The 27736-nt window shown below is 42.8% G+C and overlaps 1 protein-coding gene across 1 annotated transcript in view; it reads right to left on the reverse strand.

Moving 5' to 3' along the window:
- The window catches only part of cacna1bb (calcium channel, voltage-dependent, N type, alpha 1B subunit, b), a gene marked incomplete at both ends in the record, with an annotated part of 128950 nt that overhangs the window by 27142 nt on the left and 74072 nt on the right, over positions 1-27736 (reverse strand). Inside the window, 14 exons of the mRNA XM_083889807.1 lie at positions 1890-1973; positions 4672-4782; positions 5199-5363; positions 5625-5826; positions 8665-8811; positions 8966-9126; positions 11542-11638; positions 18469-18575; positions 18758-18817; positions 19720-19849; positions 19946-20075; positions 22211-22419; positions 23949-24623; positions 27279-27323. Of these exons, the coding sequence (XP_083745933.1) occupies positions 1890-1973; positions 4672-4782; positions 5199-5363; positions 5625-5826; positions 8665-8811; positions 8966-9126; positions 11542-11638; positions 18469-18575; positions 18758-18817; positions 19720-19849; positions 19946-20075; positions 22211-22419; positions 23949-24623; positions 27279-27323 (2323 nt within the window). The remainder of the gene's footprint in view (positions 1-1889; positions 1974-4671; positions 4783-5198; positions 5364-5624; positions 5827-8664; positions 8812-8965; positions 9127-11541; positions 11639-18468; positions 18576-18757; positions 18818-19719; positions 19850-19945; positions 20076-22210; positions 22420-23948; positions 24624-27278; positions 27324-27736) is intronic.

Genomic DNA, 27736 nt, shown 5'->3' on the forward strand with positions numbered 1-27736 from the left:
GTGGATGCTACAGATGGTAGAAAAGATGCTAATATAGTGTCATAAATGATCACAAATTCAATATTGATATAATAATCATTGTAATTAGCCTCAACTGTGACCTATGACATCATTAATTAGACATGTTTTCAACATAATATAACAAATATAACAAAGATGAAACTGGCTAAAATGAGCCTGTGCCAACAACACTTATTTCAACAATTATTTTTATCACAATACCTAATACCACCTTAAGAACATCTTATATAATCTCATCTAATCATCCTTTAAATACATATTGTGTCTTTTTTTTTTTTCTTGTCCCAAATGTGAAGAAAATAACAAGTGAGTGTATTTTTTTAGCCGTAATTTCTCTCTCTCTTTCGATGATGATGATGATGATGATGATGATGATTATGCCGCCGTCATTAAATCATTTCAGACACAGACGTCTATTAATATCTGACGGGACTGAGGTTTTAGCAGGAACGCACACACACACACACACACACACACACACACACGGGGGAGGAAATGACAAAAAAAAAAAAAAAATCAGCCACCGTCCAGAAAAGCCACTTACCGTCTGGAGGCGTCAGATGTTTGCGAGTGTGAAGCAGCAGCAGCAGAGACACAGCAGAAGACGGACACATGGACACAGAGAATCAAAGAAGACAGACAGACAGACAGACAGACAGACAGACAGACAGACAGACAGACAGACAGGGAAGAGACAGAAGAGAAAGACGAGTGATCACATGAAGCCACACAGAGACACGGAAGCTTCAGTCCTTTAATCCAGCGCTCCTTCAGACGTCACTAAATCTGCTTTTTTTCTCCACTGTTTTGTTCCGTTTATTCTACTTTGGCCGGTTTCCAATGTACTATTGTTGATATATAAACAAAGGTGACCTTTGACCTTTGACCTTCTCGCAGCAGAGCTTCGGATTCGAGGACCGAGAGTACGAGAGCAGCGAAGCACAATGTGTACAAACCGCACATTTGAAGCCGATAAACAAGTGAAGAAACTGTCAAACGTTTAACGGCGACAACGCGTTTCCGCGACGACCGACCGCTAAAAGACGCGCGTGACGTCGCGTTTGCGTGACTCCCCGATTGTTAAAGTGAGTCTGTAAAGTAACGCTAAACTTTAAAAACAGAGGCACACATACGCAGTACACACAGGTACGCTGGTTATATGTTAGCGCTGCTCTTTTCCTTTAATAAACAGACCGCTAATGGCGCTAAAAGGAGCTAATGCAGCTAACGGAGCTAACTGGTAAACGGTGCCCGGACTCCGGTGTCGCGGCACGTAAACATGGCGTCATTCGCGTCTTTCTGCGGTCAGTCGTCATGGTAACGTGTCATGCGTTGACCTTTTGCACAGCACTAGATATTATTCTTCAATATAAAATAGAAATAAAAGCATGTGAGAGTTTACTCTTGGATTTTTTTTTTTTTTTTAAAGTGGGATTGCTGCACCAAATCCCATTGAGAAAATCGCTAATTTTATGATCACAGCACACAATGAGTTGTTGATCCACTTCTGCCTCAACCGCTAAGTACAAATGTGTTAATTTGGGATTTTGGGACGTGAAATCCTTTGTTCCGGTTTACCTTAGTGACACAAACTCGCCACCAGAGGCAGCAGTAGACCAGCAACTCCTGTGTTGGCACGCGCTAAAAATTTTGATTTTCTCTATGGAGTTTGGTGTGGCAGACAGAGGTGGTTAAAAAACTGTATTTTCTTGCTAGAACAGTGAGATACAGCACTGAACATAAGATAGCTTTGATAAGTTAAGTCTTTTGTTAAGTGTTTTCTCTGACCTCCTCTCAAAAAAACCCCACTTCAAAAAAAATCAACCAACTATCCCTTTAAACCGTTGGTTGCCGTGACGATCCCTTACCTTAATCTCCGTCACCAAGATGTCTGTGATGCTTCCGAGCACGGTGACAAAGTCGAACACGTTCCACGCCGCTTTCAGGTAGTTCTACAAAACAAAAACCGGTGACACGGAAAAACGAAAAAGTCAAACTTTGCCGAAAGTTTGCAAAAACAGGACACGACAGAAGTTTTTCAAGTTTGGGAAAAGCAAAAGGTTTCAACTGCTGAATATGAACGTGAACGCCCAGTATGGACGCCATGGTTGTATTTCACCAATCACCAAACGCAACACAGCTGCTGCTGTTCCTTTTGTCACGCAGCTCCAAGTTTCCTGAATAAAATCTGGACGAGTAACACCACGTTAAAAGACAAGATATAAAACACTGCACCATAAATATCTACAGTATAAAGCTGTATATCTTTCATTTAACGTGACGTTACCCGACCAGACTTGGAAACTTGGAGCTGCATGACAAAATGAACAGCAGCAGCAGCAGCTCCATGTTTCCTGAATAAAGTCTGGACGACTAACACCACGTTAAAAGACAAGATATACAACACTGCACCATATATCTACAGTATAAATCTGTATATCTTTCTTTTAACATGACGTTACTTCGCCAGACTTCATTCAGGAAACTTGGAGCTGCATGACAATAGGAACAGCAGCAGCAGATCCAAGTTTCCTGAATGAAGTCTGGACGAGAAGCTCCACGTTAAAAGACAAGCTATACAACACTGCACCATATATCTACAGTATAAATCTGTATGGCTTTCTTTTAATATGACTTTACGCGACCAAAAACTTGGAGCTGCGTGGTGAAGGAACAGCAGCAGCAGCTCCAAGTTTTCTGAATGCAGCCTGGACGACTACCACGTTAAAAGACAAAGATAAAACACTGCATCATATATCTAAAGTATAAATCTGTATGTCTTTCTTTTGACAACATAACTCACCCAGACTTCATTCAGGAAACTTGGAGCTGCGTGGTGAAGGAACAGCAGCAGCAGCTCCAAGTTTCCTGAATGAAGTGTATTAAAAGCAGTGTTGTATAAAGTCGTAAAATGAATATTACTACTTCAGTTGTTTTAATTAGTTTAAAGTTGATTTAATTCATTAAAAAAATCAAACATATAACACAAATCTGTGTTACCTAAGTTTATTTTAAGATAATTAAAAGGTGCACAAAGTAGAAAATCTGCTGCGTCGGTTTTACCGTGTGACGTTTTTAACAATAAAAAACAATAAAAAATAAACACCTCAGGACATGTTTTTGTTACACAAGCAGAGGCAAAAAAACAAGAATAAAACCCCTTTATTATTAATATTATTATTAATATTAATATAGATGTAAATGCAGAGACTCTCAGTGTGTCTGATCAGAAGAAGCTTCTGCCCTCAGGAGCCGCCGGAGTCTTCACAGACAAACAGGTGGAAGTAAGTGAAGTGTGAGAAAAGCCATTTAATAAATGGGCTCAGCAAATGGAACGGAGCCAGTGATGAAATGCCTCGCTGGAGGCCAGATGGCCTCACGTTGAGGAGAAGATTTATTTTCCCTCTTCATCGCTGTGTGTGTGTGTGTGTGTGTTGTTCTTACTACTCCCGACGAGACGATTAAAATCACATTTGTGTGTGTGTGTGTGTGTGTGTGCGTTTTCACAGAAATAATCTTTTAAAAATCACAGTAACCCTATTTAATTCAAGTCGTCCTCGCTGTGATCCGTGTCACCATTTGATATAATTTAAAACAGAGCTTTTACCTTCAAATGGAACTGTGTGTGTGTGTGTGAGTGTGTCTGTGTGTGTGTGTGTTCTTGTACTTGCGGGATACTGAGGACCAGTGAGGGTTTTTAACCAACAAAGTGAGGTCATTTTTATGGAGTGAGGACTTTTTTGGCCGGTCCTCACTTTGTTTTCATTGAAATCACTTCCTTAGGTTGCTATAACATGCTATACTCAATTTGTCAAAAAAAAAAAAAATCAAATTTTGACTTTTTTTTGTCAAATTTTGGACCAATTTTTTTCAACTTTTGGATGACAGTAAAGTATTACGTTTTTGTCAAGTTTTGGACCAAATTTTTTTTGTCAAAGATTTTTTCAAATTTTGGACGACAGTATAGTATGACATTTTTGTAAAATTTTGGACCAAATTTTTTTTTCCAAATTTTTTTTCAACTTTTGGATGACAGTATAGTTTGACGTTTTTGTCAAATTTTGGACCAAATTTTTTTTTCCAAATTTTTTTTCAACTTTTGGATGACAGTATAGTTTGACGTTTTTGTTAAATTTTGGACCAACATTTTTTTTTCTATATTTTTTTTTTACTTTTGGACGATAGTAAAGTATGACGTTTTTGTCAAATTTTGGACCAACATTTTTTTTTCTATATTTTTTTTTCAACTTTTGGATGACAGTAAAGCATGACATTTTTGTCAAATTTTGGACCAAATTTTTTTGTCAAAGATTTTTTCAAATTTTGGACGACAGTATTGTATGATTTTTTTGTCAAATTTTGGACCAAAAAAAAAAAAAAAAATCGAAAAAGTTTTCCAGACCTTTTTGCTCTGGGGCTTCCACCTGCAGACATCTTATGGTACTGCAACCAATAGTTCCTTGTAGATGTCATTCATGAAGTAGATATTTGTAATTGTGTTGATTTATAAAGTGGAAATGCTGGTCCTCACTTTGTCAGCAACCCAGTCCTCAGTATGCAGCAAGTACAAGAATGTGTGTGTGTGAGTGTGTCTGTGTGTTTGTGTGTGTGTGTGTGTGTCTGTGTGTGTATGTGTGTACAGTGGCTCACCAGTGGACCGAAGGCGATGATCTTGAGGATGCACTCCAGGGTGAAGAGCGCCGTGAAGATGATGTTCAAGTATTTCAGCATGGACTTGTACACGTCTGGAGCTCCGTAAAACTGAGGATATTAAAATAAATAAATAAATAAATACATATATAAATAAATAAATAAATAATAATAAATATACAGATACAGGACAGACTAACAGTGATGCTCTGTGCTGATGAATAATACATTAATTATTTAATTAACCTATTTATTTATTATTATAATTTTTATTACAATTTTGATTGTGTTGTATATTCCATTATTATGTTCAAAATAAAGCATTAATTAATTAGTTCATTCATTCATTTACACCAAACCTAATGCTCTTTTTCAGCAATTGTTAGTGTTAGCATCAGTTGATTCAGACGAGCGAACTCTCCCACAAACCGTGACGCCAATAACCCGGTGAACGCCTTTCACCGCAACCTGTCTAGGCACACGCTGCACATCTTTCTCTTGCGTTGCGAAGGTTTCTTCAGTCTCACCTTCATCATCAGCACGACCGTGTTGAGGGCGATCAGCGTCATGATGGCGTACTCGAACGGCGGCGACACCACAAACTTCCACATCTTGTACTGGTACGACAGCTTGTTCTCCGGCATGTATCTCGTCAGGGGTTTGGCGTTGATGGCAAAGTCGATGCAGGCTCTCTGTTTGTTTGAAAAACAACAACAACGAGACAGATTGCAAACGTCCTACTAGGACAGAGACAGCTGGGGAGGACACTCCAGCGTCAACAAAACATTTTGTGACATCAAAAGACGAAGAAATGTTCTCTGATCATCATTTCAACAGACTCCAAAACCCCCACTGCTTCCTTTACTTAGGCTTCCTCTTGTTTACCAGCGTCACGAAGGACACACGATTCCGTCTGGAGGAGGATCGGCATGCGTTTGGACTTCAAAACTAACCTCGTTCTTCTCCAGACTGCACTCCGACATGGCCTTGTCTCCCTGCTCCTGGAACGTGATGATGATCAACGCCACGAAGATGTTGACGAAGAAGAACGGGAACACGACAAAGTAGACCACGTAGAAGATGGACGTCTCCATGCGGAAGCCCGGGCTCGGGCCCTGGTCCTCGTACGTGGCGTCCACAGAGTGTTTGAGGACCCTGAGGAGGAAGATCGTAGGTTCCGACACATCAGCAGTGGGGATTATGGGAAAAAATAAAGATACGATACGCGACACACTGCCCATACTGTCGATAAAATTGACGCGCTGGTCAATCTCGTCTGTGATAGGACGCTCGTTCCGCGGGAAGTCCTGAGGTTCTACCGTAATGACAAAGCTCCATTTCTCTGCTTTCCGTTAGTTTGGAAATATTCTCGATATCACAAACGATCTCGGAGTTACGTAAAATGACGCTATTATGACTTTTCCTGTTAGCATTCTAGCTAGGTGAGCTAACCGCACACTCGTCCGGGCCATTTGATGAACACATGACGAGATATTTATCAAATAAAAACACTATTAGATATAAATTTGGACTCAAAATGACAGACAATGCTCACTTACGACTTCAGGGGGCGCTAAAGTTAAAAATCAGCGCCTGTAAATTAGTATTTTATGACCTTAACTCTTAGAAAACAGAGCATTTAGGCTGCTTTTATTAGAAAATACAGAAAAGGACCAGAGAAGGACAGAAAAAGTCTAATTTTTAACATTTTCCAGGTGAATTCTGTCTATTGTGATGAATAAAATTAATTAGCGAGTCTTTTTTTTGTTGTGTTGTTGTGTTGTCACTGCAAAGCTCCATTTCTCTGCTTTCCGGTAGTTTGGAAATATTCTAGATATCACAAACGGTCCCGGAGTTACGTAAAATGACGTTATTATGACTTTTCCTGTTAGCATTCTAGCTAGGTTAGCTAACCGCACACTCATCCGGGCCATTTGATGAACACCTTACGAGGTATTTAACAAATAAAAACAATACTAGATATAAATTTGGACTCAAAATGACCAGCCACCTTGAATTGTGAACTCACTTACAACTTCAGGGGGCGCTACAGTCAAAATTACTGCCTGTAAATGAGTATTTTATAACCTTAACTTTTAGAAAACAGAGCTGCTTTTATTAGAAAACACAGAAAAGGACCAGAGGACAGAAAAAGTCTAATTTCTTGTTCATGTTCTCGATATCACAAACGGTCTCGGAGTTACGTAAAGTTATGTTATTATGACTTTTCCTGTTAGCATTCTAGCTAGGTTAGCTAACCGCACACTCGTCCGGGCCATTTGATGAACACATGACGAGATATTTATCAAATAAAAACACTATTAGATATAAATTTGGACTCAAAATGACAGACAATGCTATTTTAAAGCAGCCACCTTGAATTGTGAACTCACTTACGACTTCAGGGGGCGCTAAAGCTAAAAATGAGTACCTGCAAATGAGTATTTTGCCGCATGACGAGCATTTTGGCTGCTTATATTAAAAAATACAGAAAAGCAACATTTTCCCAGGTGAATTCTGTCTATTGTGATGAGCAAAATGAATTAGCGAGTTGTGTTTGTTGTGTTGTTGTGTTGTCCCTGCTGGTTTGTGTGTGTGTGTGACTGTAGAGTGCGCTCCACAATCACAGTGAGGGAAATCAAAGGCAGAAACAGCCATCAATGATGATGATGATGATGATCACGCTGACATTATCTCAGCTAAAAGCCTTGATTGCATCTTCAGAGAGGAGCAGTGGCGTTTTTTAAACGTTTTAATCTGCCTCCAGGTGAGCGGAATGAAACTTTTACAAACGCGGAGACGACAAATGTCATATTTCAACAATGCTTCAACTGATTTTCAGACATAAATCGTCTAATTCATCGCTTCGCGGGGCGCTGTAACAGGAGAGGCCTCTCATACATCACGTCAGGAAAACGAGGTTATTGTTTTCCTTCTACTTTTATGTTTTCTTTCGTCTTTTTTTCACTTACAAAGTCTTCTAATGTTTCGACGACAGTTGAAATATGTCTTTTTGAAACCAGAAGAAACCATTTTGGAATAGTGGAGGGGTGGGGTAAGTTACCTGCATAGTCCCGCCCACTTGTAGTCCCTCCCCCTCTCTTGCAATATGTGTAGCACTAGCCCTTATCGTGAGATCTTCTTTCTTTTCTTGTACTCTAAGCCCCGCCCCCCTGGATATAATCCCACCCACTTGATTGGATTGGATTGGACAGAACAAGCTGTCAATCATGCTACGTCCACACCCCAAAGACAATACAATCCCTTTCTTTACGTACGAACAGGCTGTCAATCATGCTAGGTACACACCCCCAATACAATACAATCCCTTTCTTTACGTACAATTTAACGCTACTCGCAAAACACGAAAAACAATAGTTTTCTTTGCCGTTTAAAAAAAAAAAAAAAAAAAACTTGTTTCAGGACTCCAAAAACGCTGCAGTACCTGTACCGGGCCTGTAAGTGGTGCTGTAACGCAGTCAAACGGATGCATGTATAGTAGTACCGGGAACGTTAACGGTGGTTAACGGCGTTAGCTGCGTCAACGTTAACGCACATTAACGCATGACGCGTTTCCGGAAAAAGACGCGCGACGTCATGTTTGCGTGACTCCCCGATTGTTAAAATGAGTCTCTAAAGTAACACTGAACCTTTAAAAACAGAGGCAGACATACGACGCAGTACACAGGTACGCTGGTTATTTGTTAGCGCTGCCCTTTTCGTTTAATAAACTGACTGCTCCAGTTCGAGTGTAGGCTAACGCTTACCGGCGCTAAAGGAGCTAACGGAGCTAACTGTTAAACAGTGCCTGGACTCTGGTGCCGCCACACGTAAACATGATGTCACACACGTTTTTTTTGCTGTCAGTCGTCATGGAAATGCGTCATGCGCCGCTAACCGCCGCTAACGTTGACTCCGCTAACGCCGTAAACGTGCCCAGCACTAAAATAAAGTCCAAAATACATAAAAAATCAAGTGATTGTCCTGACTTACATGGGCCAGCCCTCTCCGGTGGACACGGTGAAGAGGGTCAGAAAAGCCCACAGAACGTTGTCGTAGTGGAACTCGTACTTCTTCCACACCCTGGGCTGAGCCTCCACTCCCTGGGCGGAGCCTCTGTCGTAGTCCAGAAACTGTCCTCTGTGAGACGGAGAAACAAGGCAAAACATTCAAATGTGAAGGAGAGAGAAACTCTTACAAATGTCAGCGGAAAGGTCAGACTCCGAGTGCGTAGTTGAGACATTTTAAATAAGGATTTAATTGGACGAAGAGGAACAAAGTTGAGGTTTTGTACCTGCAGTCTTTCTCCAGAGCTTTGGACTCGTCGGTGCAGTAGAAGAATTTGCCTTTGAAGAGCTGCACGGCGATGACGGCAAAGATGAACATGAAGAGGATGTAGACGATGAGGATGTTGAGGACGTTCTTCAGAGAGTTGACCACGCAGTCGAAGACGGCCTGGAGATTAAAAAAAAAACACTCAATTAGATCATGGACGTGTGATTGGAATCGCTATTAAAAAAGCAGTTTATTTGTATTTTTTACAAAAAAACATTTAGTAGCGTGAAAATATCGACTTTAACGATCAAATTTGAGTTGAATTTGCTTGCGAAAAGTGAAACCTGTTGTCACTAAAAAAACAGTCATAGTGAAGTTTATCTGAATCAACGCTCTGCTGCGTAGTTAAAGTTCAAAAAAAGGACAGTAAAAACTAGCTTTTTATCATTCGTGTCATTCGATATGCAGACGACACGCGACTGTTCACCATCATTCAACGATAATCGCCTGCTTCAAAACAGAGACGTTCAAGTCACCTGTACTTCTTTATGTTATGTCATATACTGTATATTAAAGCGGACCTAGACCGGAAGTTCCAATTAACGCTGTTTTTTTTAGTGTGTATCTGTGTCTTTACCTTGTTTACGAAGCCCTGAAGGTTGTAAACAAACAGCAGTTCAGCCACTGCTGAGAACGCTGTGTTTTATTGTAATCTCGGGCACTAGTCCGGGTATATCCGGTTGCGTACATTGAACCGCAGAAGAAGAATAACGTCCGTTGTGGAGGTGTTTCACGAGCGACGGTGTCTTCTGACTCTGGGTCTGACTTCTTTTGGGTTCCAGGTGCCTCCAAGGTCCTTCTTTTCATGTTCACGTATGTTTTCTCCCATCATTTCATCTTCTCAATCGTAATGTCTTAGGCGCCCTTGTTCCTGTCACTGTCCTGGACCAAGGCCCTAGAATTCATGTGGATTTGTTGAGTAGATCTTCTACTGCTCTTGGTTCTAGGAAGCAAGAGCAGTGGCAGTCCGGAACCATCTGTTGTCTTACCATTTGAGGTTTACAGAAGCAAATTCCAACTGACATCCGTCATTAGCAGGAAACGCCCAACTTGATCACCCGTTTGAAATCTTGTGGTTAGCACTAGGGTCCACAGCGAGAAGGTTCCAGGTCCCTCCAAGCTGGTCCTTCTTTCCAAGTTCACGTATGTTTTCTCCCATCATTTCATCTTCTCAGTCTTAATGTGTTAGGGTCCTTGCTCCTGTAAAGGCATTAGAATTCATGTGGATTTGTTGAGTAGATCTTCTACTGCTATTGGTTCTAGGAAGCAAGAGCAGTGGCAGTCCGGAACCATCTGTTGTCTTACCATTTGAGGTTTACAGAAGCAAATTCCAACTGACATCCGTCATTAGCAGGAAACGCCCAACTTGATCACCCGTTTGAAATCTTGTGGTTAGCACTAGGGTCCACAGCGAGAAGGTTCCAGGTCCCTCCAAGCTGGTCCTTCTTTCCAAGTTCACGTATGTTTTCTCCCATCATTTCATCTTCTCAGTCTTAATGTGTTAGGGTCCTTGCTCCTGTAAAGGCATTAGAATTCATGTGGATTTGTTGAGTAGATCTTCTACCACTATTGGTTCTAGGAAGCAAGAGCAGTGGCAGTCCGGAACCATCTGTTGTCTTACCATTTGAGGTTTACAGAAGCAAATTCCAACTCACATCCGTCATAAGCAGGAAACGCCCAACCTGATCACCCGTTTGAAAGCTTTGATCTTTTGGTTCGCACTAGGGTCCACAGCGCGAAGGTTCCAGGTCCCTCCAAGATCCTACTTTTCGTGTTCAATCGTAATGTGTTAGATGTCCTTGTTCCTGTCACTGTCCTGGACCAAGGCACTAGAATTCATGTGGATTTGTTCAGTAGACCCCACCACTACTTGTGGTTCTAGGAAGGTTCCAAGTGGAGGACGAGTTTACCGGCTACCTGTCCAAGGGTCGTTCGCCACCCTTTATCCTATCTCAGCTCAGATTGACTCATGCTTTACCATCTATTTGGCTCTACGTGGAAGCATTGTGACGATAAACTCCTCGAGGAAACGTTTACTGGTGGAAGGGATCTAACGGGAATCAAAGGTTCAAGCTCTTCCACATTGGGTTCATTTTACGTCCACGTTGACAACATAGAGTCTCCAATGAACCCAACCCTGCTAACCCTAACCCTAACACTGTGGAAGGAAGCCAAAGTACCTGGAGAAAAGCCCTCCCAAACAAGTGGAGTACGTGACACCTCCACATAGAAAGGTCTCATGTGAACCTCAAAGATTCAACTAGGACCTTAGTAGTAGATCTGGCGTTGGTACGTACCAAACGCTCCACATTTGGGGGGTAGTTCTACAGCAGGAGTACTTGGGCTGGGCCGGACCAGGTTGTGGAAAATAAGCCGAGTGCTTGTTTCTTCTCAAGGTTTTTTTTCCTGGAAAATGTGGCGATACCTGGAACTTCATACTTAATAGTTTAAAGACGCCAAAGCTAAAGAGTGACCAGCACCAGGGAACAGAACAGCCTGAGAACAGACGGTGACGGACCGGGTCAGCGTCCTCACCTTCAGCTTGGGCAGTCGTTTGATGGTCTTGAGCGGCCGCAGGACTCGGAGGACCCGCAGGGACTTGATGGTGTTGATGTCCTTGCCTTTTGTCCCCCTGTGTGCGGACGGAAAAGAACATGCAATTAGCCGGCGCGAATTAGCGTGACTCAGCGGCGGCGATAATGGCCGCGCGTCATTCTCAGTCCCTCTCTCCAGGAAACGGCAATGTTATTATTTAGATTTGTGCAGAAACATGCCGGGATGGAAGTTTTGTGTTAAGATGATTATTATAAGTAGTATTTTCTTGCCTCTTTGACAGCGGCTTTCGGCATCGAGACTTTGACTTTGTCCAAGGACAGAGAGCTCTGCTAGTAGTTGTTTTCGCAACTTTTAAGGATAAGTAAAGGTAAATATTGTATCTGTAAATGTCCAATAAATACCACTAAATGAAACACTCACCTAATGAACTCCAGTTTTAAATCACTCTTCGACGAGTCTTTTCCAACTTACTCCGCAGCAGAGCCGTTTCTTGCTATATGCGGACTATGCAGCTGCATAGGGCCCCGCAGCCACCAGGGGGCCCCCAAAACTGCAAGTTCAGACTCATATTTTATTATATTTTTGAGAATTAAAAGTATCTGTCTTTATTTGCATGTATTGCATGCATTCATTATGCATATATTTGCAAAGCAAATGTTATGCTACCTTGTTATGCTACCTTAAAGTTTATATTAAACATTTTCCAAGAACATACTGTATCTGCTGCATTTGTTTATGTACTCGCAAACTGCTGCATCGCCACAGAATATTTGAAAAAGTTAGGAATCTCTATCTCGAGTTTGAAAAAAAAAATAGGGGCCCCCAAATAGTACCTCGCATAGAGCCCCCAAACCGGCCCCTAGGAACGACCCTGCTCCGCAGTGATTCCCAAACGCTAGGTCGGGACCTTCAAGTGGGTCTTGCGAGATTTATTCCAGGTCCCCAGACGAAATTTGCAGAACCGAGGCGGAACGGGGGCGTAACTTTAAGTGGGCGGTCCTACGAGCGATTCAGACAATTTTAAATTCTCCTGCATAGTCCCGCCCACAAGTAGTCCCTCCCCCTCTCTTGCAATATGTGTAGCGCTAGCCCCTATCACGAGATCGTTTTTTGTACTTTAAGCCCCGCCCCCTGGATATAGTCCCACCCACTTTGATTAGTTTGATTGGACAGAACAAGCTGTCAATCATGCTACGTCCACACCCCCAATACAATACAATCCCTCCTTACGTACGAACAAGCTGTCAATCATGCTAGGTACACCCCCCGAATACAATACAATCCCTTTGTTTACGTACTTTGTTTACGTAATTTAACGCCACTCGCAGTCAGGCTCCGCCCCCCCCACAACTTTTTAACCTTTTAGTTCATGTGTATATGTTTTAAATTACATTTCCTCTCTTGGAAATGACTCATAAACCAATTAAAAGTTATTTTAGGGTTTGACAGACTACTACGGGGGTCGCAGCGGCCATTTTGAGAAACCCTAACTCTTAGCGTAAAATGAAACAAAGGCTTTTTACGTTTACATTCCCAACCCCCCGCAATATAAAATCTCCACAATCTTGAAGATAAACACTTGATTATCTCGGATTTTAATGACAACAGAAAGTTTTCGTAGTAGCCCACAAATCGGAGTTTTAACGGAATTCTAATCGGAATCAATTAGTGTTGATGCAGTAAAGAAGAGTCTGGTTCCATACGCTTCAGGCCTGAGGCCTCCTCCTCCTCCTCCTCCTCCTCCTCCTCCTCCTCCTCCTCTCCTCCTCCTCCTCCTCCCTTAATGGAACACTCTTAAAATACTGTCATGCGGCCTCTCATGCTAAGATGACTGGGTTATTCTGGCATGCAATCCGCAAAGTCAATGCCAGTCCTTCGCTATTCAAGGACGTCCACACATTGAGACAAACAAGAGCAGGAGCTTTCAGAAGAGCCTTGGGGCATAGAGTGTGTGTGTGTGTGTGTGTGTGTGTGTGTGTGTGTGTGTGTGTGTGTGTGTGTGTTCACATGAATCATGTGTTCACCAGCCTGGCATAATATAATATGAGGTCATCCCTCAGTCCATCACGACCGATCCGCTCATCCGCCGCTTCCTCCTGAGAGTGACGTGCACTTCCTGTGCGGACACACACACACACACACACGGAGAAGCGCCGGCGTCCAATCAGGAGGGGGCGGCGGCTCAGCGGAGACGCGAGGCTAACGTGAGCGCTCGTGTTAGCATGTCGCACGCGAGTCAATTATGGTGCGCGATGTGTAAATATAGCAGCGAATATCAGTCGATGATAGGATTGTGTTGTATTTTAGTTTATTTTAAGTAAGATTTAGAACAATAAATAGAGGACCTATTGGAATTCCTGGAATGACTTCGTTTTCGCAATTTTGAGGCACTGAACGTTGGTGAAAACGGACAAAATTGGCACACGAATCACAACGGGTGAGAAATTGTTATAAAATAATGGTACTGTAATGTAAAAATTAGTTGCACCAAATTTCACGAAACTTGGTAGAAACGCGTCACGGCCCAACACGAACAAAAAAGTCCATTGGGACCATAGTCTCAACTCAACAGGAAGTCGGATTTGGCGTCCTATTACGCCAAATCCAAATTGGCGATTTGCAATTTGTTTTTTGTAAAATGTAAGAATTTATGTCTGTGCACGTTAATTGTAGCAAAGTTAAAGAATGTGTCAATTTGTACTCGACCCACATCAAAGATGAAAAGTTATTGAAAGGTCCCGCATATTCAAAAGGGGCGTGGCCAAGGCAATTATCACCACTAGCCACGAAACAGGAAGTGACCTGTAACTTCGGCATACATTGACCAATTGGCTCAAAACGTCATACGTGACTAAAAAGACAGACCCTGAACATGTCTATGAATGTGAACTTCACCCAATTGGAAGTCAGCAATTTTGAGGCACTAAATGTTGGTACTACAAAAAAATTAAGTGACACCAAATTTCACGAAACTTGGTAGAAACGTATCACGGCCCAAGACGAACAAAAAAGTCAATTGGGACCATGGCCTCAACTCAACAGGAAGTCTGCCATTTTGAATTTGTTTGTTTTGCAAATTTTGTAATTTGTTTCGTAAAAATGTAAGAATTTTTGTTTGTGCACGTTAATCGTAGCAAAGTAAAAGAATGTGTCAATGTACTCGACACACATCAAAGATGAAAAGTTTTCGTAAGTAAGGCAGACTCAAAGGGGGCGTGGCCACAGCAACCGTCATCATTAGCCATGATACAGGAAGTGCCCTGTAACTTTGGCATTACATTGACCGATCGGCTCGAAACGTCATATGTGACTCAAGAGACTGACCCTGACCACGTCGATGAACGTGAACTTCACCCAATTGGAAGTCAGCAATTTAGAATTTAGCCAATCTTTGAACTAAAACAAAACACAATCATATTGTTCAAGGCTTCGTTTTTGCTGTATCGCAGCTAATAAACATGGAAATGAAAAGTGTGCCTTCTGTTGTGTTGGTCTTCTGAAAGCTACTGTACGTCTTGGAATTTCCAATATTGTCTTTTTATTTTGATGCCCCAATATTGGTACAGGAGGTTACTTTTCTAATAAAAACTAAAGGGAAGAAAGGGAGGGCAGAGGGAGGTCATGGTCATATCCCAAAAACTTTGAGATAAAGTTTGTTTGGTGGAAAAATAGGGGTGGGAATCGCAGGGGAACTCATGATGAGATACGACACAACGACTCTGCGACAGTTGATATACTTTAACACGATTAAATACAATGTTGTCTCATGAAAATTAAAATTTTTAAGTATGTTTCAGTAATTTTGATAGGAATTTTGCTTGTAATACTCGTAATATTACAAGCAGCTGGGCAGCTGTGGCCTAGTGGTTAGGGCTTCGAGCTCGAGACCGGAAGGTAGCCGGTTCAATTCCTGACCAGTCCGCAGCTGAAGTGCTGTTGAGCAAGGCACCTAACCCCCTCACTGCTCCCCGAGCGCCGCTCACTGGCATGGCAGCTCACTGCGCTGGGTTACATGTTCTACACCTCACTGTGTGCTGTGTGTGTTCACTAACTCACTGCAGAATTGAATTTCCCCTTGCGGGACTTAAAGGGTTCTTAATCTTAATCTTAATCTTAATCTTATCTTAATCTTAATCTAATCTTAATCTTAATCTTAATAGGAACACAATAGCTAAATTAAAAAAACATCACGATATCTGTCAATAAATAATAATAACGTAGAAAAGCTGTTATTGATCTGTTATGATACCATACATGTTCCAGGATAGCGATATATATTTGATTTAAAAAAAAATCTGCCTGTATCATATTTATGGTACATTCCATTTACATCGGACGTTGAAAAGTCGGAACTGGGAGCGACGTCAACTCCGAGTTGACTGCGTTCCAGTAAAGAAGTCGGTTAAAAAAAAAAAACATGGACGCAAATGTTAGCTATTAGCGGAGTATGTGAAGCTACTCCGACTTTCCGAGTTGGAAATGGAAAATGGAACGCACCTCAACTCCGACTTTTGAACAATTGGAATGCACCATTTTCACCCAAAAAACATGCTGTTAAATAGTAAAATATCCATATTTGGTGCAACTTGTGTCAACAATCGTATCTCATGAGTCGGGACGTATCCATATTTTTGTCCCACCCCTATTTGGAAAGGTTAATAAAAGGAGCATTTCCTGTTTTATCATGTGTGCGGGGGGGAAATGGACACGGGGGAAGTCATTGAGCATAAGTTAGATAGTGGACAGTTCCCACCTGGCCACGCTTTGTTGAGATCTGATGAGAAAAGGCAATTATAAGCACAAAAACAAACACACACATACGCACACACACACAGAGTAAATAAGCATAACAAAAGAAAGAGCAAAATAAACATATTAAGCAGATATAACACAGACATTGTTCAACTGTTTAAACTGACGACGTCATGAAAAGAAGAGAAATTAAACTCGTGACCGTGAAGTAACTCAAAATACGACTTAAAATTTGAAATAATATCCTTTAAAGTGCTTTTAAATGACAGTTCAGGTGTTGTTTGAAATGTAGTTACTTACAGACAGTAAAAAACATGCTAGCACTGCTAGCTTCCACTGGGCTCGTCAAATAAAATCTACTCCAGCTTAAGTCTACAGTATCTTAAAAATATGTTTGCTGATTTATCTCGCCATTAGTCAGCGTTTTCTTACTGGAAACACCAGTTTGTAAACCGCTCACTCTGCTGTTTTATTAGCGCTGGGTAAGCTAGCAGTGAAATAAAAAACATGAGCTATACCTTTCGAGTAATTGTCATGTCAAAAAATTCATAATGAAATATGAATAAGTAACTTATAGCTACCATTCACTCTGTTTCATTAGCTTGCATTAGCATGGATAGGCTTCGGTATGGGAGAGCGATAAGCTAAAAAACTTCAGTGTTACTGTTGAAAAAGTCAGTTTAACAGCAAAAGGAAGTAGAATTTACATTCTTAAGCTATCATAGAGTTAAGCTGGTGTAGATTTTATGAGGTGAGTATTTTGCTAATTGGCTTAAAATGTGTTTTGTTGTGTCCCTGCTAGCAGCTATGTTTTATTAGCGCAGGGTAAGCTACCAGTGAACTAAAAAAACATGAGCTATACCTTTTGAGTAAGTGTTATGTCAAAAAATGAATCATGAAATAGGAATAAGTTACTTATAGCTAACATTCACTCTGTTTTATTAGCTTGCATTAGCATGGATGGGCTTCGGTATGGGAGAGCGATTAGCTAAAAAACTTCAGTGTTACTGTTGAAAACGTCAGTTTAACAGCAAAAGAAAGTAGAATTTACATTCTTAAGCTATCATAGTTAAGCTGGTGTAGATTTTATGAGGTGAGTAGTTTGCTAATTGGCTAAAATTTGTTTTGTTGTGTCCCTGCTAGCAGCTATGTTTAATTAGCACAGAGTAAGCTAGTAGTGAACTAAAAAGACATGATCTATACCTTTTGAGTAAATGCTATGTCAAAAAATTAATCATGAAATATGTTACTTAAAGTTACCATTCACTCTGTTTCATTAGCTTGCATTAGCATGGATGGGCTTCGGTATGGGAGAGCGATTAGCTAAAAAACTTCAGTGTTACTGTTGAAAAAGTCAGTTTAACAGCAAAAGGAAGTAGAATTTACATTCTTAAGCTATCATAGAGTTAAGCTGGTGTAGATTTTATGAGGTGAGTATTTTGCTAATTGGCTTAAAATGTGTTTTGTTGTGTCCCTGCTAGCAGCTATGTTTTATTAGCGCAGGGTAAGCTACCAGTGAACTAAAAAAACATGAGCTAAACCTTTTGAGTAAATGTCATGTCAAAAAATTAATCATGAAATATGTTACTTGAAGCTACCATTCACTCTGTTTGGTTAGCTTGCATTAGCATGGAGTGCATTGTATTCTTAGCTTGAACCTTTGTCTACACTGGTTCAGTGCTGCTGTACATTATCTGTGTTGCTCCTGCGCTAACACACATCAGATACGCCTGAATCATGGACAACAGGTAATTGCACTTACGCAACGACCTGAACACAGATACGACACAAACGCGCTTATGCAACACAAACAGAGTAAATGCCAGGTTTTGCGGGAGGTGACGATAAGACGAGCAAATCACAAAATATGACATTTGCTCGGAACATTTAGACACAGCGGTGAGCGGAGGACAGAGGACAGAGGAAGACGAATGAGTGGAAACACAGAGAGCGGGATTTACCCCATCAGGCTCCTGAAAGCAATCCAAGCCACCCGGACGAAGAAAGAAAGACAGGAAGAAAGAAAGACAGGAGAAAAGACAGGAAGACAGAAGCAGAGTCAGCAACACACACAGAAACACGGCGAGAGGCCTCACAGTCGACGACAACAACAACAACAACAACAACAACAGGAGAGAGAGGAAATGGACTCACGAGCAGGCGAAGGCCACCAGAGCTCCACTGACCACGATGAAATCCAGAATGTTCCACAGGTCACGGAAATAAGCTCCAGGATGGAGGAGGAGGCCCAAGTCGATCATCTACGCTCATTTAAACCAATCAAAAACACCGTTGTTATTTGTTCTAAAATAAGTTTACTATACGATTGGGTACAATTATAATACAAAACACTGCAAGACACTGGACCAAAGCTGAGCTAAAAACAGCTATGTTTAAATTTTCCTCAGAGCTCAAATCTTATTGCTTGTCTGTTTCTTCTCACCTTGATGACCATCTCAAATGTGAAGACTCCCGTGAAGACGTAATCCAGATACTTCAGAACCTGCGACGACAACAACAACAACAACAACAGCGGGGACGTATTCAGTGTTTGTCGTAGCTAACTTCAGGTTTAACGCTCAGGGTTTGAGAACGATCACCTTATGAAACACTCTTAGAAATAAGGGTTCCAAAAGGGTTCTTCTACGAGGGCTGAAGTTCTACCTGGAACCATTTGCTTCTGAAAAACCCTTTCCAGAAGAAAGGGTTTTTCAAGGGTTCTTGGTAACACTAATGGTTCCACTAAGAACCATTTTGATCCAGAGAACCCTTTAAAACCCTTTTCCTGAATAAAGGGTTTTAAAAGGGCTCTTGGTGGAACCTTTATAAAAAGGTTCTAAAAGGGTTGTCCTATGAGGACAAGCTGAAGAACCTTATATGGTTCTACTGAGCACTTTTATTTCTAAGAGTGTAGAATACTAATCGGGTTTGAGTCCGAGATAACTGGATCAAAACCAACTCAAAAGAACTGAAAAAACAACAACAACAAAAGTTTGATTCACGTTCACCGTCCCATACAAAAGTCCACAGACAAAATCAGTGTTTTTAGCTCACAGAGATACAGGAGATGCTGGTCCACTGCTGCCTCGTGTGGTAGGTTTGTGACACTGAGGTGAAACCGAACAAAGGGTTTCAAACACCGAAGTCGTAAAAAATAAAAAATGTTTACTTCCTGAAGGAGGCAGCAGTGGATCAACAACTGCTGTGTGCTGTGATGGGAAAAAGCTGGATTTTTATGCAAATTTGCATGAAAAGTTCTAATTAAAACGACTCAAATTAGACTCGTTTTCCTTCCTTCGCTACGAGCAAACTGTCAAAGTCGCTCTCCCATCCGTGTGAGGACACCCCCCCCCCCCGTGCCAGTGTTTGTATTTGTGAAGTCTGCGCGTCGACGCCGCGACTCACGTTGTTCCGCGGCGCGTTGGCTTGCACGGGATCCTCGGCTGCCAGGGCGATGCTGCTCATGGTGATGACCATGAGGATGCACATCTCAAAGTAGCGCAGGTTGACCACGTAGTGACACAGCCGTCGCACCCTGACCAGAGAAACAAAGACAAAGACGCCGCACGTGAGAACTTTATTCGTGCGACTCAAACTCCCACGCGGCGACTATTGTGCGGCGGTGACTCACGGGTTGGTTTGTCCGAAGATGAACATGGAGCTGTAGGGGAGGATCTGTCGAGGCCCGTTAGCCGCCTCCTCGTCCTCCAGGTCTTTCTTCTCCTCACTGATTTGGAAGTTGTCACAGTCGATGTTGTTCACTGGTGTGGGGTGAAATGATGCACGTGCACAGTAAGACTGAGGCTCAAACATGCAATCGTTAACCAGACATTTTCAATGGGAACCAGAGTCTCGTGGCTTATTGTCCGTGTTGTTGACTGAAGATAGGAACTTTCTCCACTTGTTGGAAGTTTCTCCAGAAACTGACCATGGACTGTTCAGGTGTTAGGGTTCAACCTAACCCTAACCCTTCTGTTCTCTGGAAAGTGATGATCTTACGCTCTTAAGCTTGTGCTACATGGAGCTAATAAACTGACACTATGACGTACCACAAGACCATCCATGGAATGTTCCCCAGGTCACGGATATAAGACCCAGGATGGAGGAGGAGGGCTAAGGGTGAATTCCAATTCCTTACTTAACCCTCAATCTTAACCCTCAATCTCAAAAATGCTCTCCCTCTAGTGCAAGTGCTGTCCCGATTCTCAGAAAAATTAAGTTGAGGGCCAAGTTTAAGGGCTGCATCGCCCTCAATATTGAGATTTTCCGAGAACACCCTTGGGCGCAAGGGCTACCCAGAATGCATTGCGTGTTTTGACAAAACAAAGATCGCGCCGAAAGCAGCGAAACGAGTATGCTACAAATTAAGTATTTTCTTTGTTAATAGAGATATAAAAATGATGAAAACCATTGTATTATCTTAGTTTAGGCCCATATTATGGATTACTGACGTCATTGTTGCGTAACATTTATTTTAATTTTACGATCTTTTGTCAATAGTCGGCCGGTGCGGACAAGCGATGGTTTGCTATGGTTTACTTTTCAATAAGCCGAGTTGTGTGGTAACTGTCAGCTGAATATGTCCGTGGTTGTGGTATTTGTATGAGTATCATCTTATAACTAACTAACAACCTAATAACTTGACTGAAATAAAATAATAAATAAATAATCGTGTCGTAAATGTGTTCTTCTTCTTCTTCTTTTTTGGAGTTGACAGACTGGACGCAGCTTTCGCGTTATTCTGCCCCCTTAAGATAGGAATTGGAATTGGCCCCAAGTCGATCATCGACACTCACAGAATCAAACCGACAAAAACTGATTTTTTTTTCATGATATGGTATGAAAGTGAAGCTAATGATTGACGTGAGACGACCGCAGGACAAAAAAGGAAGACATTTCAACCACAGTTAAGAGTCGAGAGAGCCACAAGACCGCTTACCGCTTTCTCAAAAGGGTAAATTATAGTGGTGGGCACGTTAACATGCTAACGGCGTCAACGTTAGCGCGTTTCCACGGCGACTGACCGCAAAAAGACGCGCGTGACGTCATGTTTTTACGTGACTCCCGATTGTTAAAATGAGTCCCAAAAGTAACGCTAAACTTTAAAAACAGAGGCACGCGTACGCAGTTACACAGGCGCGCTGGTTATTTGTTAGCGCTGTAGCTCTTTTCGATTAATAAACAGACCGCTCCAGTTCCACTGTAGGCTAACGCTAACAGTCGCTAAAGCTAGAGCTAACACAGCTAATGGAGCTAACTGGTAAACGGTGCCTGGACTCCGGTGTCAAGGTGCGTAAAACACGACGTCACGTGCGTCTTTTTCCCGGTCAGTCGTCGTGGAAACTGCGTCATGCGCTAACGCGCGTTGACCTAGTGCTCAGCTCTAGTCAATTATCACATCTATCTCCACTAACACCATGTTCTTTGTCAGAAACTCTCACATCTGCGCTCACCCTAACCCCAACCCCAACCCTAACGCCAACCCCAACCCAAACCCTAACCCTAACCCCAACCCTAATCCCAATCCTAACCCTAACCCCAACCTCAACCTCAACCCCAACCCCAACCCCAACCCCAACCCTAAGCCTAACCTGTTTAGATTCATGTTCATTCATGAAAACATTGTCCGCCCCCTGGTTTGATGTGTCCATTTTCATTTTATGTGACCTGTATTTCTTATACGAGAATAACAATGTCATTAAAGTCTTTGTGGGAGGAAGGGAAGCCGGAGAACCCTGAGGAACCCCTAGCAAACACAGTGACTCACCGCTGAAAGGCCCTGGAGTCAAACTAGCAACAGGGGACAACTTTGAGTGTAGGCTCACCACCTGGGGACCTCGTTGCTGTGACGCAACGATTGCTAACATCGGTCCACCGGGTGGCCTGCCGTACTCACTGGGTATGATGGTGGTCTCTCCCGGCGGCGCAGTGATGGTGACGGGGATGTGGATGGCGTTGCTGTTCAGTGCCGCCTGACTGGCCCTGGTGGAGTTCTTCTGGTTGTCCTCGTCCTCCTGCTTCTCGCCGAGGCTCACGAGGCTGCCGCGCATGAGCTGCAGAGGGCTGGAGGCGAGGCCGCTGTCGTCGGCGTCCGTCTGTTTCTCCCTGGAGACACAGAGAGAGACGAGGCATCGTTACGAGAGAGCTAGCTTCAAGCCTCGTCTGCCAAAAACAAGAGCCGAGTGAGGGAAAAAGTTTGTCTCCGCCCCTCCTCTGGGGAGACGGACCGCAAATGAATCGGCTGCGCTACGTTAGCGGTGGACTCGCACAGGCTGTACACAAACACACGGCTGTGTGGTGTTGGATGAAGCCTATTATTTTTTATGTCTTGTATCTTGTGTCATAGGCTATGAAATGCGCTTCAGAGAAAATCCACCGGGGAATTAATTAAGTCGGGTCAGACGCATCACTGGCCGATCAGAGCGATGTAGCGCTGAGGCTACGACAGCTACGAGCACTGAAAATATAAAATCATGCAAATGTTGGACTGTTTTCTCCTCACACATTTTAACCAATAAATCATCAAAACGTTAGCACAACTTTTCTATCGTTTAATCCCCAAATTGAGATATAATCCGACAATTTATGTTATCGTGACCTCACAATTAGCTTAGCTAACAAAGCTTCCATCATCATTCCAAAGCCAATGACGATGGAAAAACATACTTGGCTGACATTTTTGCGGATGGCTACGTTGTTAGCGCTCGCTAAATCCATGCACTCCTTTGACATTCCCACTGCCACCTAGTGGCAAACAAGTGTATCTGTATCTGACACTATTGACATGAAGAAAATGACAAAAAATTAAGAAAAATTCAGCCAAATCCAAACAATTTTCAAGCCCAGGAAACTGTTTTTTAAATACTTTATCTACGTCTATGACACATGTTTTCTCCTCAGGTTCCCACACATTTTTACCAATAAATCATCAAAATGTTAGCACAGCTTTTCCATAATCCACTCTCTATCGTTTAATCCCCTAATTCAGATGTAAATACGACAATTTATATTATCGTGACCTCACAATCAGCTTAGCTAACAAAGCTTCCATCGTCAAAACGTTTTTTTTCTTTCCAAAGCCAACGATGATTGAAAAACATACTTGGCTGACATTTTTGCGGATGGCTACGTTGTTAGCGCTCGCTAAATCCATGCACTCCTTTGACATTCCCACTGCCACCTAGTGGCAAACAAGTGTATCTGTATTTGACGCTGTTGACGTGAAGAAAATGACCAAAAATTAAAGGCGCCATATTTAAGAATGTGGCCAAAAACGGTTACTACATTCAAATTCAAAAAAAACGAGGTCTTTTTAGGTTCCGTTTTCTGACGTAACTGGCAACCCGTGGTTGCGCGGCAGCTGAGACTCTACTGACTGCAGTGATTGGTAGACGGCGGTAGGTGGCGCCACATGACGCCAAAACATGATTTCAAAACATAAACATGATTTGCAGTCTGCAAAAAAAAATTTTTTCACCAAGTTACATGAAGAAAAGTTCTGTCAGAAGTCCCTTCACATAATGACGGCGTTCCTAACAGACAGCGGGAATAAAAATCGATGTTAAGTGGCCGTGAGTCACGCTGCGATTTGGTCCAAATTTAAATTCATGAATAAACTAAATCCGTAGCCTCACCTGTGGCCTCTGGCTCCGTTCCTGCTCCTCTTACAATCGTCTCCGTCCAGCGTGGACTGAGTTCGGAGGATCCGCGACGAGCTGCGTCCCTTGGTGTCTCCGTTGTTCTTGGACTCTCCGTGCGCGCCGTTCCCGATCCTTCCGTTCCCTTCCTTGGGCGGGTGGTGGTAATGGTGATGGCGGCGGTGCGTGGCGTCGTTGTCGTCCTCCTCGGGCGACCCGGTCAGGTGGTGTTGGTGGTGCCTGTGTCCCGTTCCGCCGTCTCGACTGTACCTCCTCTCTTTCACGGGGGCGCCGTCGCCGCCGTGCTCCCTGGCCCTGCCGTGGTGGCCGTGGTGCCGCCCGCCCCTGCCCTCGCCGCCGTCTCGGCTCTCCCCGTTTCTGTTGTGGTGGCGGTGGTGTTTCCTGGAGTGCGCGTGGACGCCGTCTCCCGCCGCGTCCTGCCGGGCGTCCCCCGCCTCCGGTTTGTCGCCGTTCCTGGACTCCACCACCAGGGGCCGGTCCAGGTGGGTCTTCATGTCGGGGTGCAGGTGGAGGGCGGAGGTCATGCGGAGGCGTTCCTCTGGGTCCAGCTCGTTGAACAGGGCCTCGCTGCTCGCCCTCATGTTGTGTCTCCTCAGCTGATTGGTCCGCTGCTCCCACACGGACATGGCTTTGCTTCCCCGCTGCTCCTTACTGCACACAGGAAACAAACCCACAAGGAAATCAAAAACAAGGTCGCAGAAACGTCTTATCGCGACGTTTGGGGAGATCTACTGCTAAGTCTTTACGGTTTTTGTTTGTCCAAAACATCAACATCGTCAGTAGCAACAATGTCCAAGAGGCGTCTTCAGTTCCGAAGGTTTGTGGTAAAACCAGGAACATTTAACGTCGTAGCGGAAGGGGAACTTGGCTTGTGACCACAGGGTTGCCAGATCCAGTCCCTGTTGGGTCAAGTACTAGGGTACCTCTGCGCAAGCTACCAACCCCCATTATTTGGACATTCTAAATTGACCTCAGACATGGGAGGACACATCTAATGTACTCCTAGTGCTGGATCCAAGCCCAGATAAATCGGAAAACCTGAAGAAACTTCTTCGATGGAACCTTCAAGTCCACTTGCTGCCGACTCGGTATGTTTTGGATAACGAAAACCTGGATGAATGAGGATCTACACAGATGTCTTTGTTTGATTCTAATCATCTATGAAAGAACCAGTAATGATGAGGTCTAACGATGTTTTAAGACTTTATTTTTCCCCCATAGTAAAGCTTTCACTTACCATGTTTTGGCAAAAGGATAAAGTAGTGCTAATCCTCAATCCCAGAAGATCCCAGAACTCCAAATTGTCAAATTGTTCATTCCATTTGTCCACAATTCAAAATGGCTGCCGTGAGACAAAAGTTTGTCTGTACTGTTTTAGCATTTCTGGCTTTTGGAACTGTCCTAGATGCTGCTACGATGTCTTTATGTATGAAATACAGCTCAATGTATTCATGAAATGGACCATTAACTTGCTAGCTAGCAAACACAGCTATAACACTAGCATGCTATCCATACTGGGAAATTCTGTGAAAACTGGAATGCATTTAACTCAGGTCACATGGTTTTACAATGACAGAAAATAAAACTGTTGCCGTTTCATCTTTTAGCTAACTTTTGGCTTATTTCCTGTTTGTTGCTGCCATTAGCATCACGTCCTTCCTAACGACACCACCTCAGGAACATGTTTGGTGAGAGGGGGGGCGGAGCATTTATCCACAAGCAAAGCTAAATCCTAACGGTGAATTCCAGTTGTAGTCGGATGTCGGAATTTCCGAGCTCTTTGTCGGCAGATTGAACTGGAATGCGACCAACTCGGAGCAACCTCACAAACCCTGACAGTATTGCTAACAATTACTAGCTCAAAAACGTGTTCGTCACGTCAAGTTCCAACTACCGATGTAAATGGAACGCAGCATAACATCACGAGTTCTGGCTCCTGATTGGTCAAAGAGATAAACTGTTAAAAGCCTCATAGACTGAACAGAACGTCGAGGTATTTAGTCGAACTAATGGTTTCTCACTGACAGTTTCTTCCCACTTGCGTGAAGAACATTTAAAGGTGTTGCCAAGGTGACGTCTGATGTTTTTAACAGGTTTCGGCTGCGCTAACGACCGAGTCTTCGCTTCAACAAAGCCGCCTCTTTGTTTGGAGCGAGACAAAAGGCAAAGCGGAAAAATAAGCTCAGCACTGTTCATTGTTTTTTTTTTGTTTTTTTTGACTCATTTAAATGACTAAGAACTGACTGAGAGCAGCCTTTTCACGGACTAAAATAGAAATGAAAGACTGATTTAACAAAAGTTAGGACGTGGTACGTCAAGAACTTGGCACGTCTTCAAATTAAAATGTCCCACTCGCTAACGTACTCTCAATTATGATCTAACGTACCATATGTTCGCTCATAAGACTCAACATGAGACGATGATGATGAAGACGATATGAAAAAAATGTCACGTCATTTATCCCGACCTAAACAATTAGCGATTCACAGTTTTAAAGGAACCGTAAAAATATTGTTGGTAACTCTTACAAATGGCTCTAAAAACACGTTTTCAGGTCGGAAACAAACAAATCCATGGTTGTGGAATGACTGCAGAGACGCCTTGTGGCACTAAATAAATCACTGGGACTGTATGTTGGTGAGCTAGACGGCATCGTTAAAGGGATAGTTTGGAATTTTGGACATAAGACCTATTTTCCAACTCTGGAGAAGTTTTCAAGAAATTTCATTCAGTTCTTCTAGTCGCCGAGTTCGCTGGTGCTATGGCTAGCGCAGGTCAATGGTACCTGCTAGCATCGCAGTGCACCCCAGGCTAATCAATTGTAACGGCAGACTATGGATGTACATATCTGTGTTGATAGAATGATATTTGAAAACAAAACTAACCTCGCATCGCATGAATTTTTGAGGGACTACTTTCTCGGCAGCAGCGGAATCGGTCCGCCGTCATGCTAACTTACGTACCATTGACTCGCGCTAGCCTTAGCACCAGCGAACTCGAACTTGAAAACGTCTCCATCACACCCGCTGAGTTGAAAAACTCAGTCTTGTGTCCAAAATTCCGAACTATCCCTTTAAGTGAGTTTAATGTGAAATATTATCGACTTTTCCCGCTCAATTCTCCCCAATCGACGTATTACAAAGCAGATTAAATGGTATATCATCCCATCCGTGTTCCTGACACGTAGGGTTTTGTGGTATTTTTGACGTGAGACGATCAAAAATACATTGTTTTGATTCCAAATTTTATTTTTATTTTTAAAGGGTCAGAGAAGTTTTTTTTTTCCCCCTCTGGTCGTTTTTGTACCTCAGGATTCGTCGGTCGGGAGACGAGTAGACAGTATAGTACGTCCTAAAAAAGACAGAAGACAGAAAACACAGAGGACACAGACAGGACAGGTGTCCACAGACAGGTGAGCAACAGACACACAGACATAGAAAGTGTTCATACAGAGAGGAAACAACGCAGAAGGACGGACAGAGAGAGAGAAGGAGCAGAAAACACACCGGCAAACACTTCCAGTGATAATGAAGGCCTGTTGATAAATTAGCGTTAGCATTTTTAAATGGACTGAGGGATCACATCGCGTAGAAGCTAAGCGGCCTGCGGCGATCGCAAAGCACAGAGAAATTAACTCCGCTCAATTAAAGACGAATTATTATAAACACAATGGTTGTTAAAAGCCAGAGGGAGGCGTGAGTGTGTTTATCTGCGAGCAAATTACACGCAATTATGTGTGCTATTTACTTTTCTTTCTCTTTTTT

Source organism: Microchirus variegatus (genome assembly GCF_963457635.1).
Source record: "Microchirus variegatus genome assembly, chromosome: 1".
Classification (NCBI taxonomy): Eukaryota; Metazoa; Chordata; class Actinopteri; order Pleuronectiformes; family Soleidae; genus Microchirus; species Microchirus variegatus.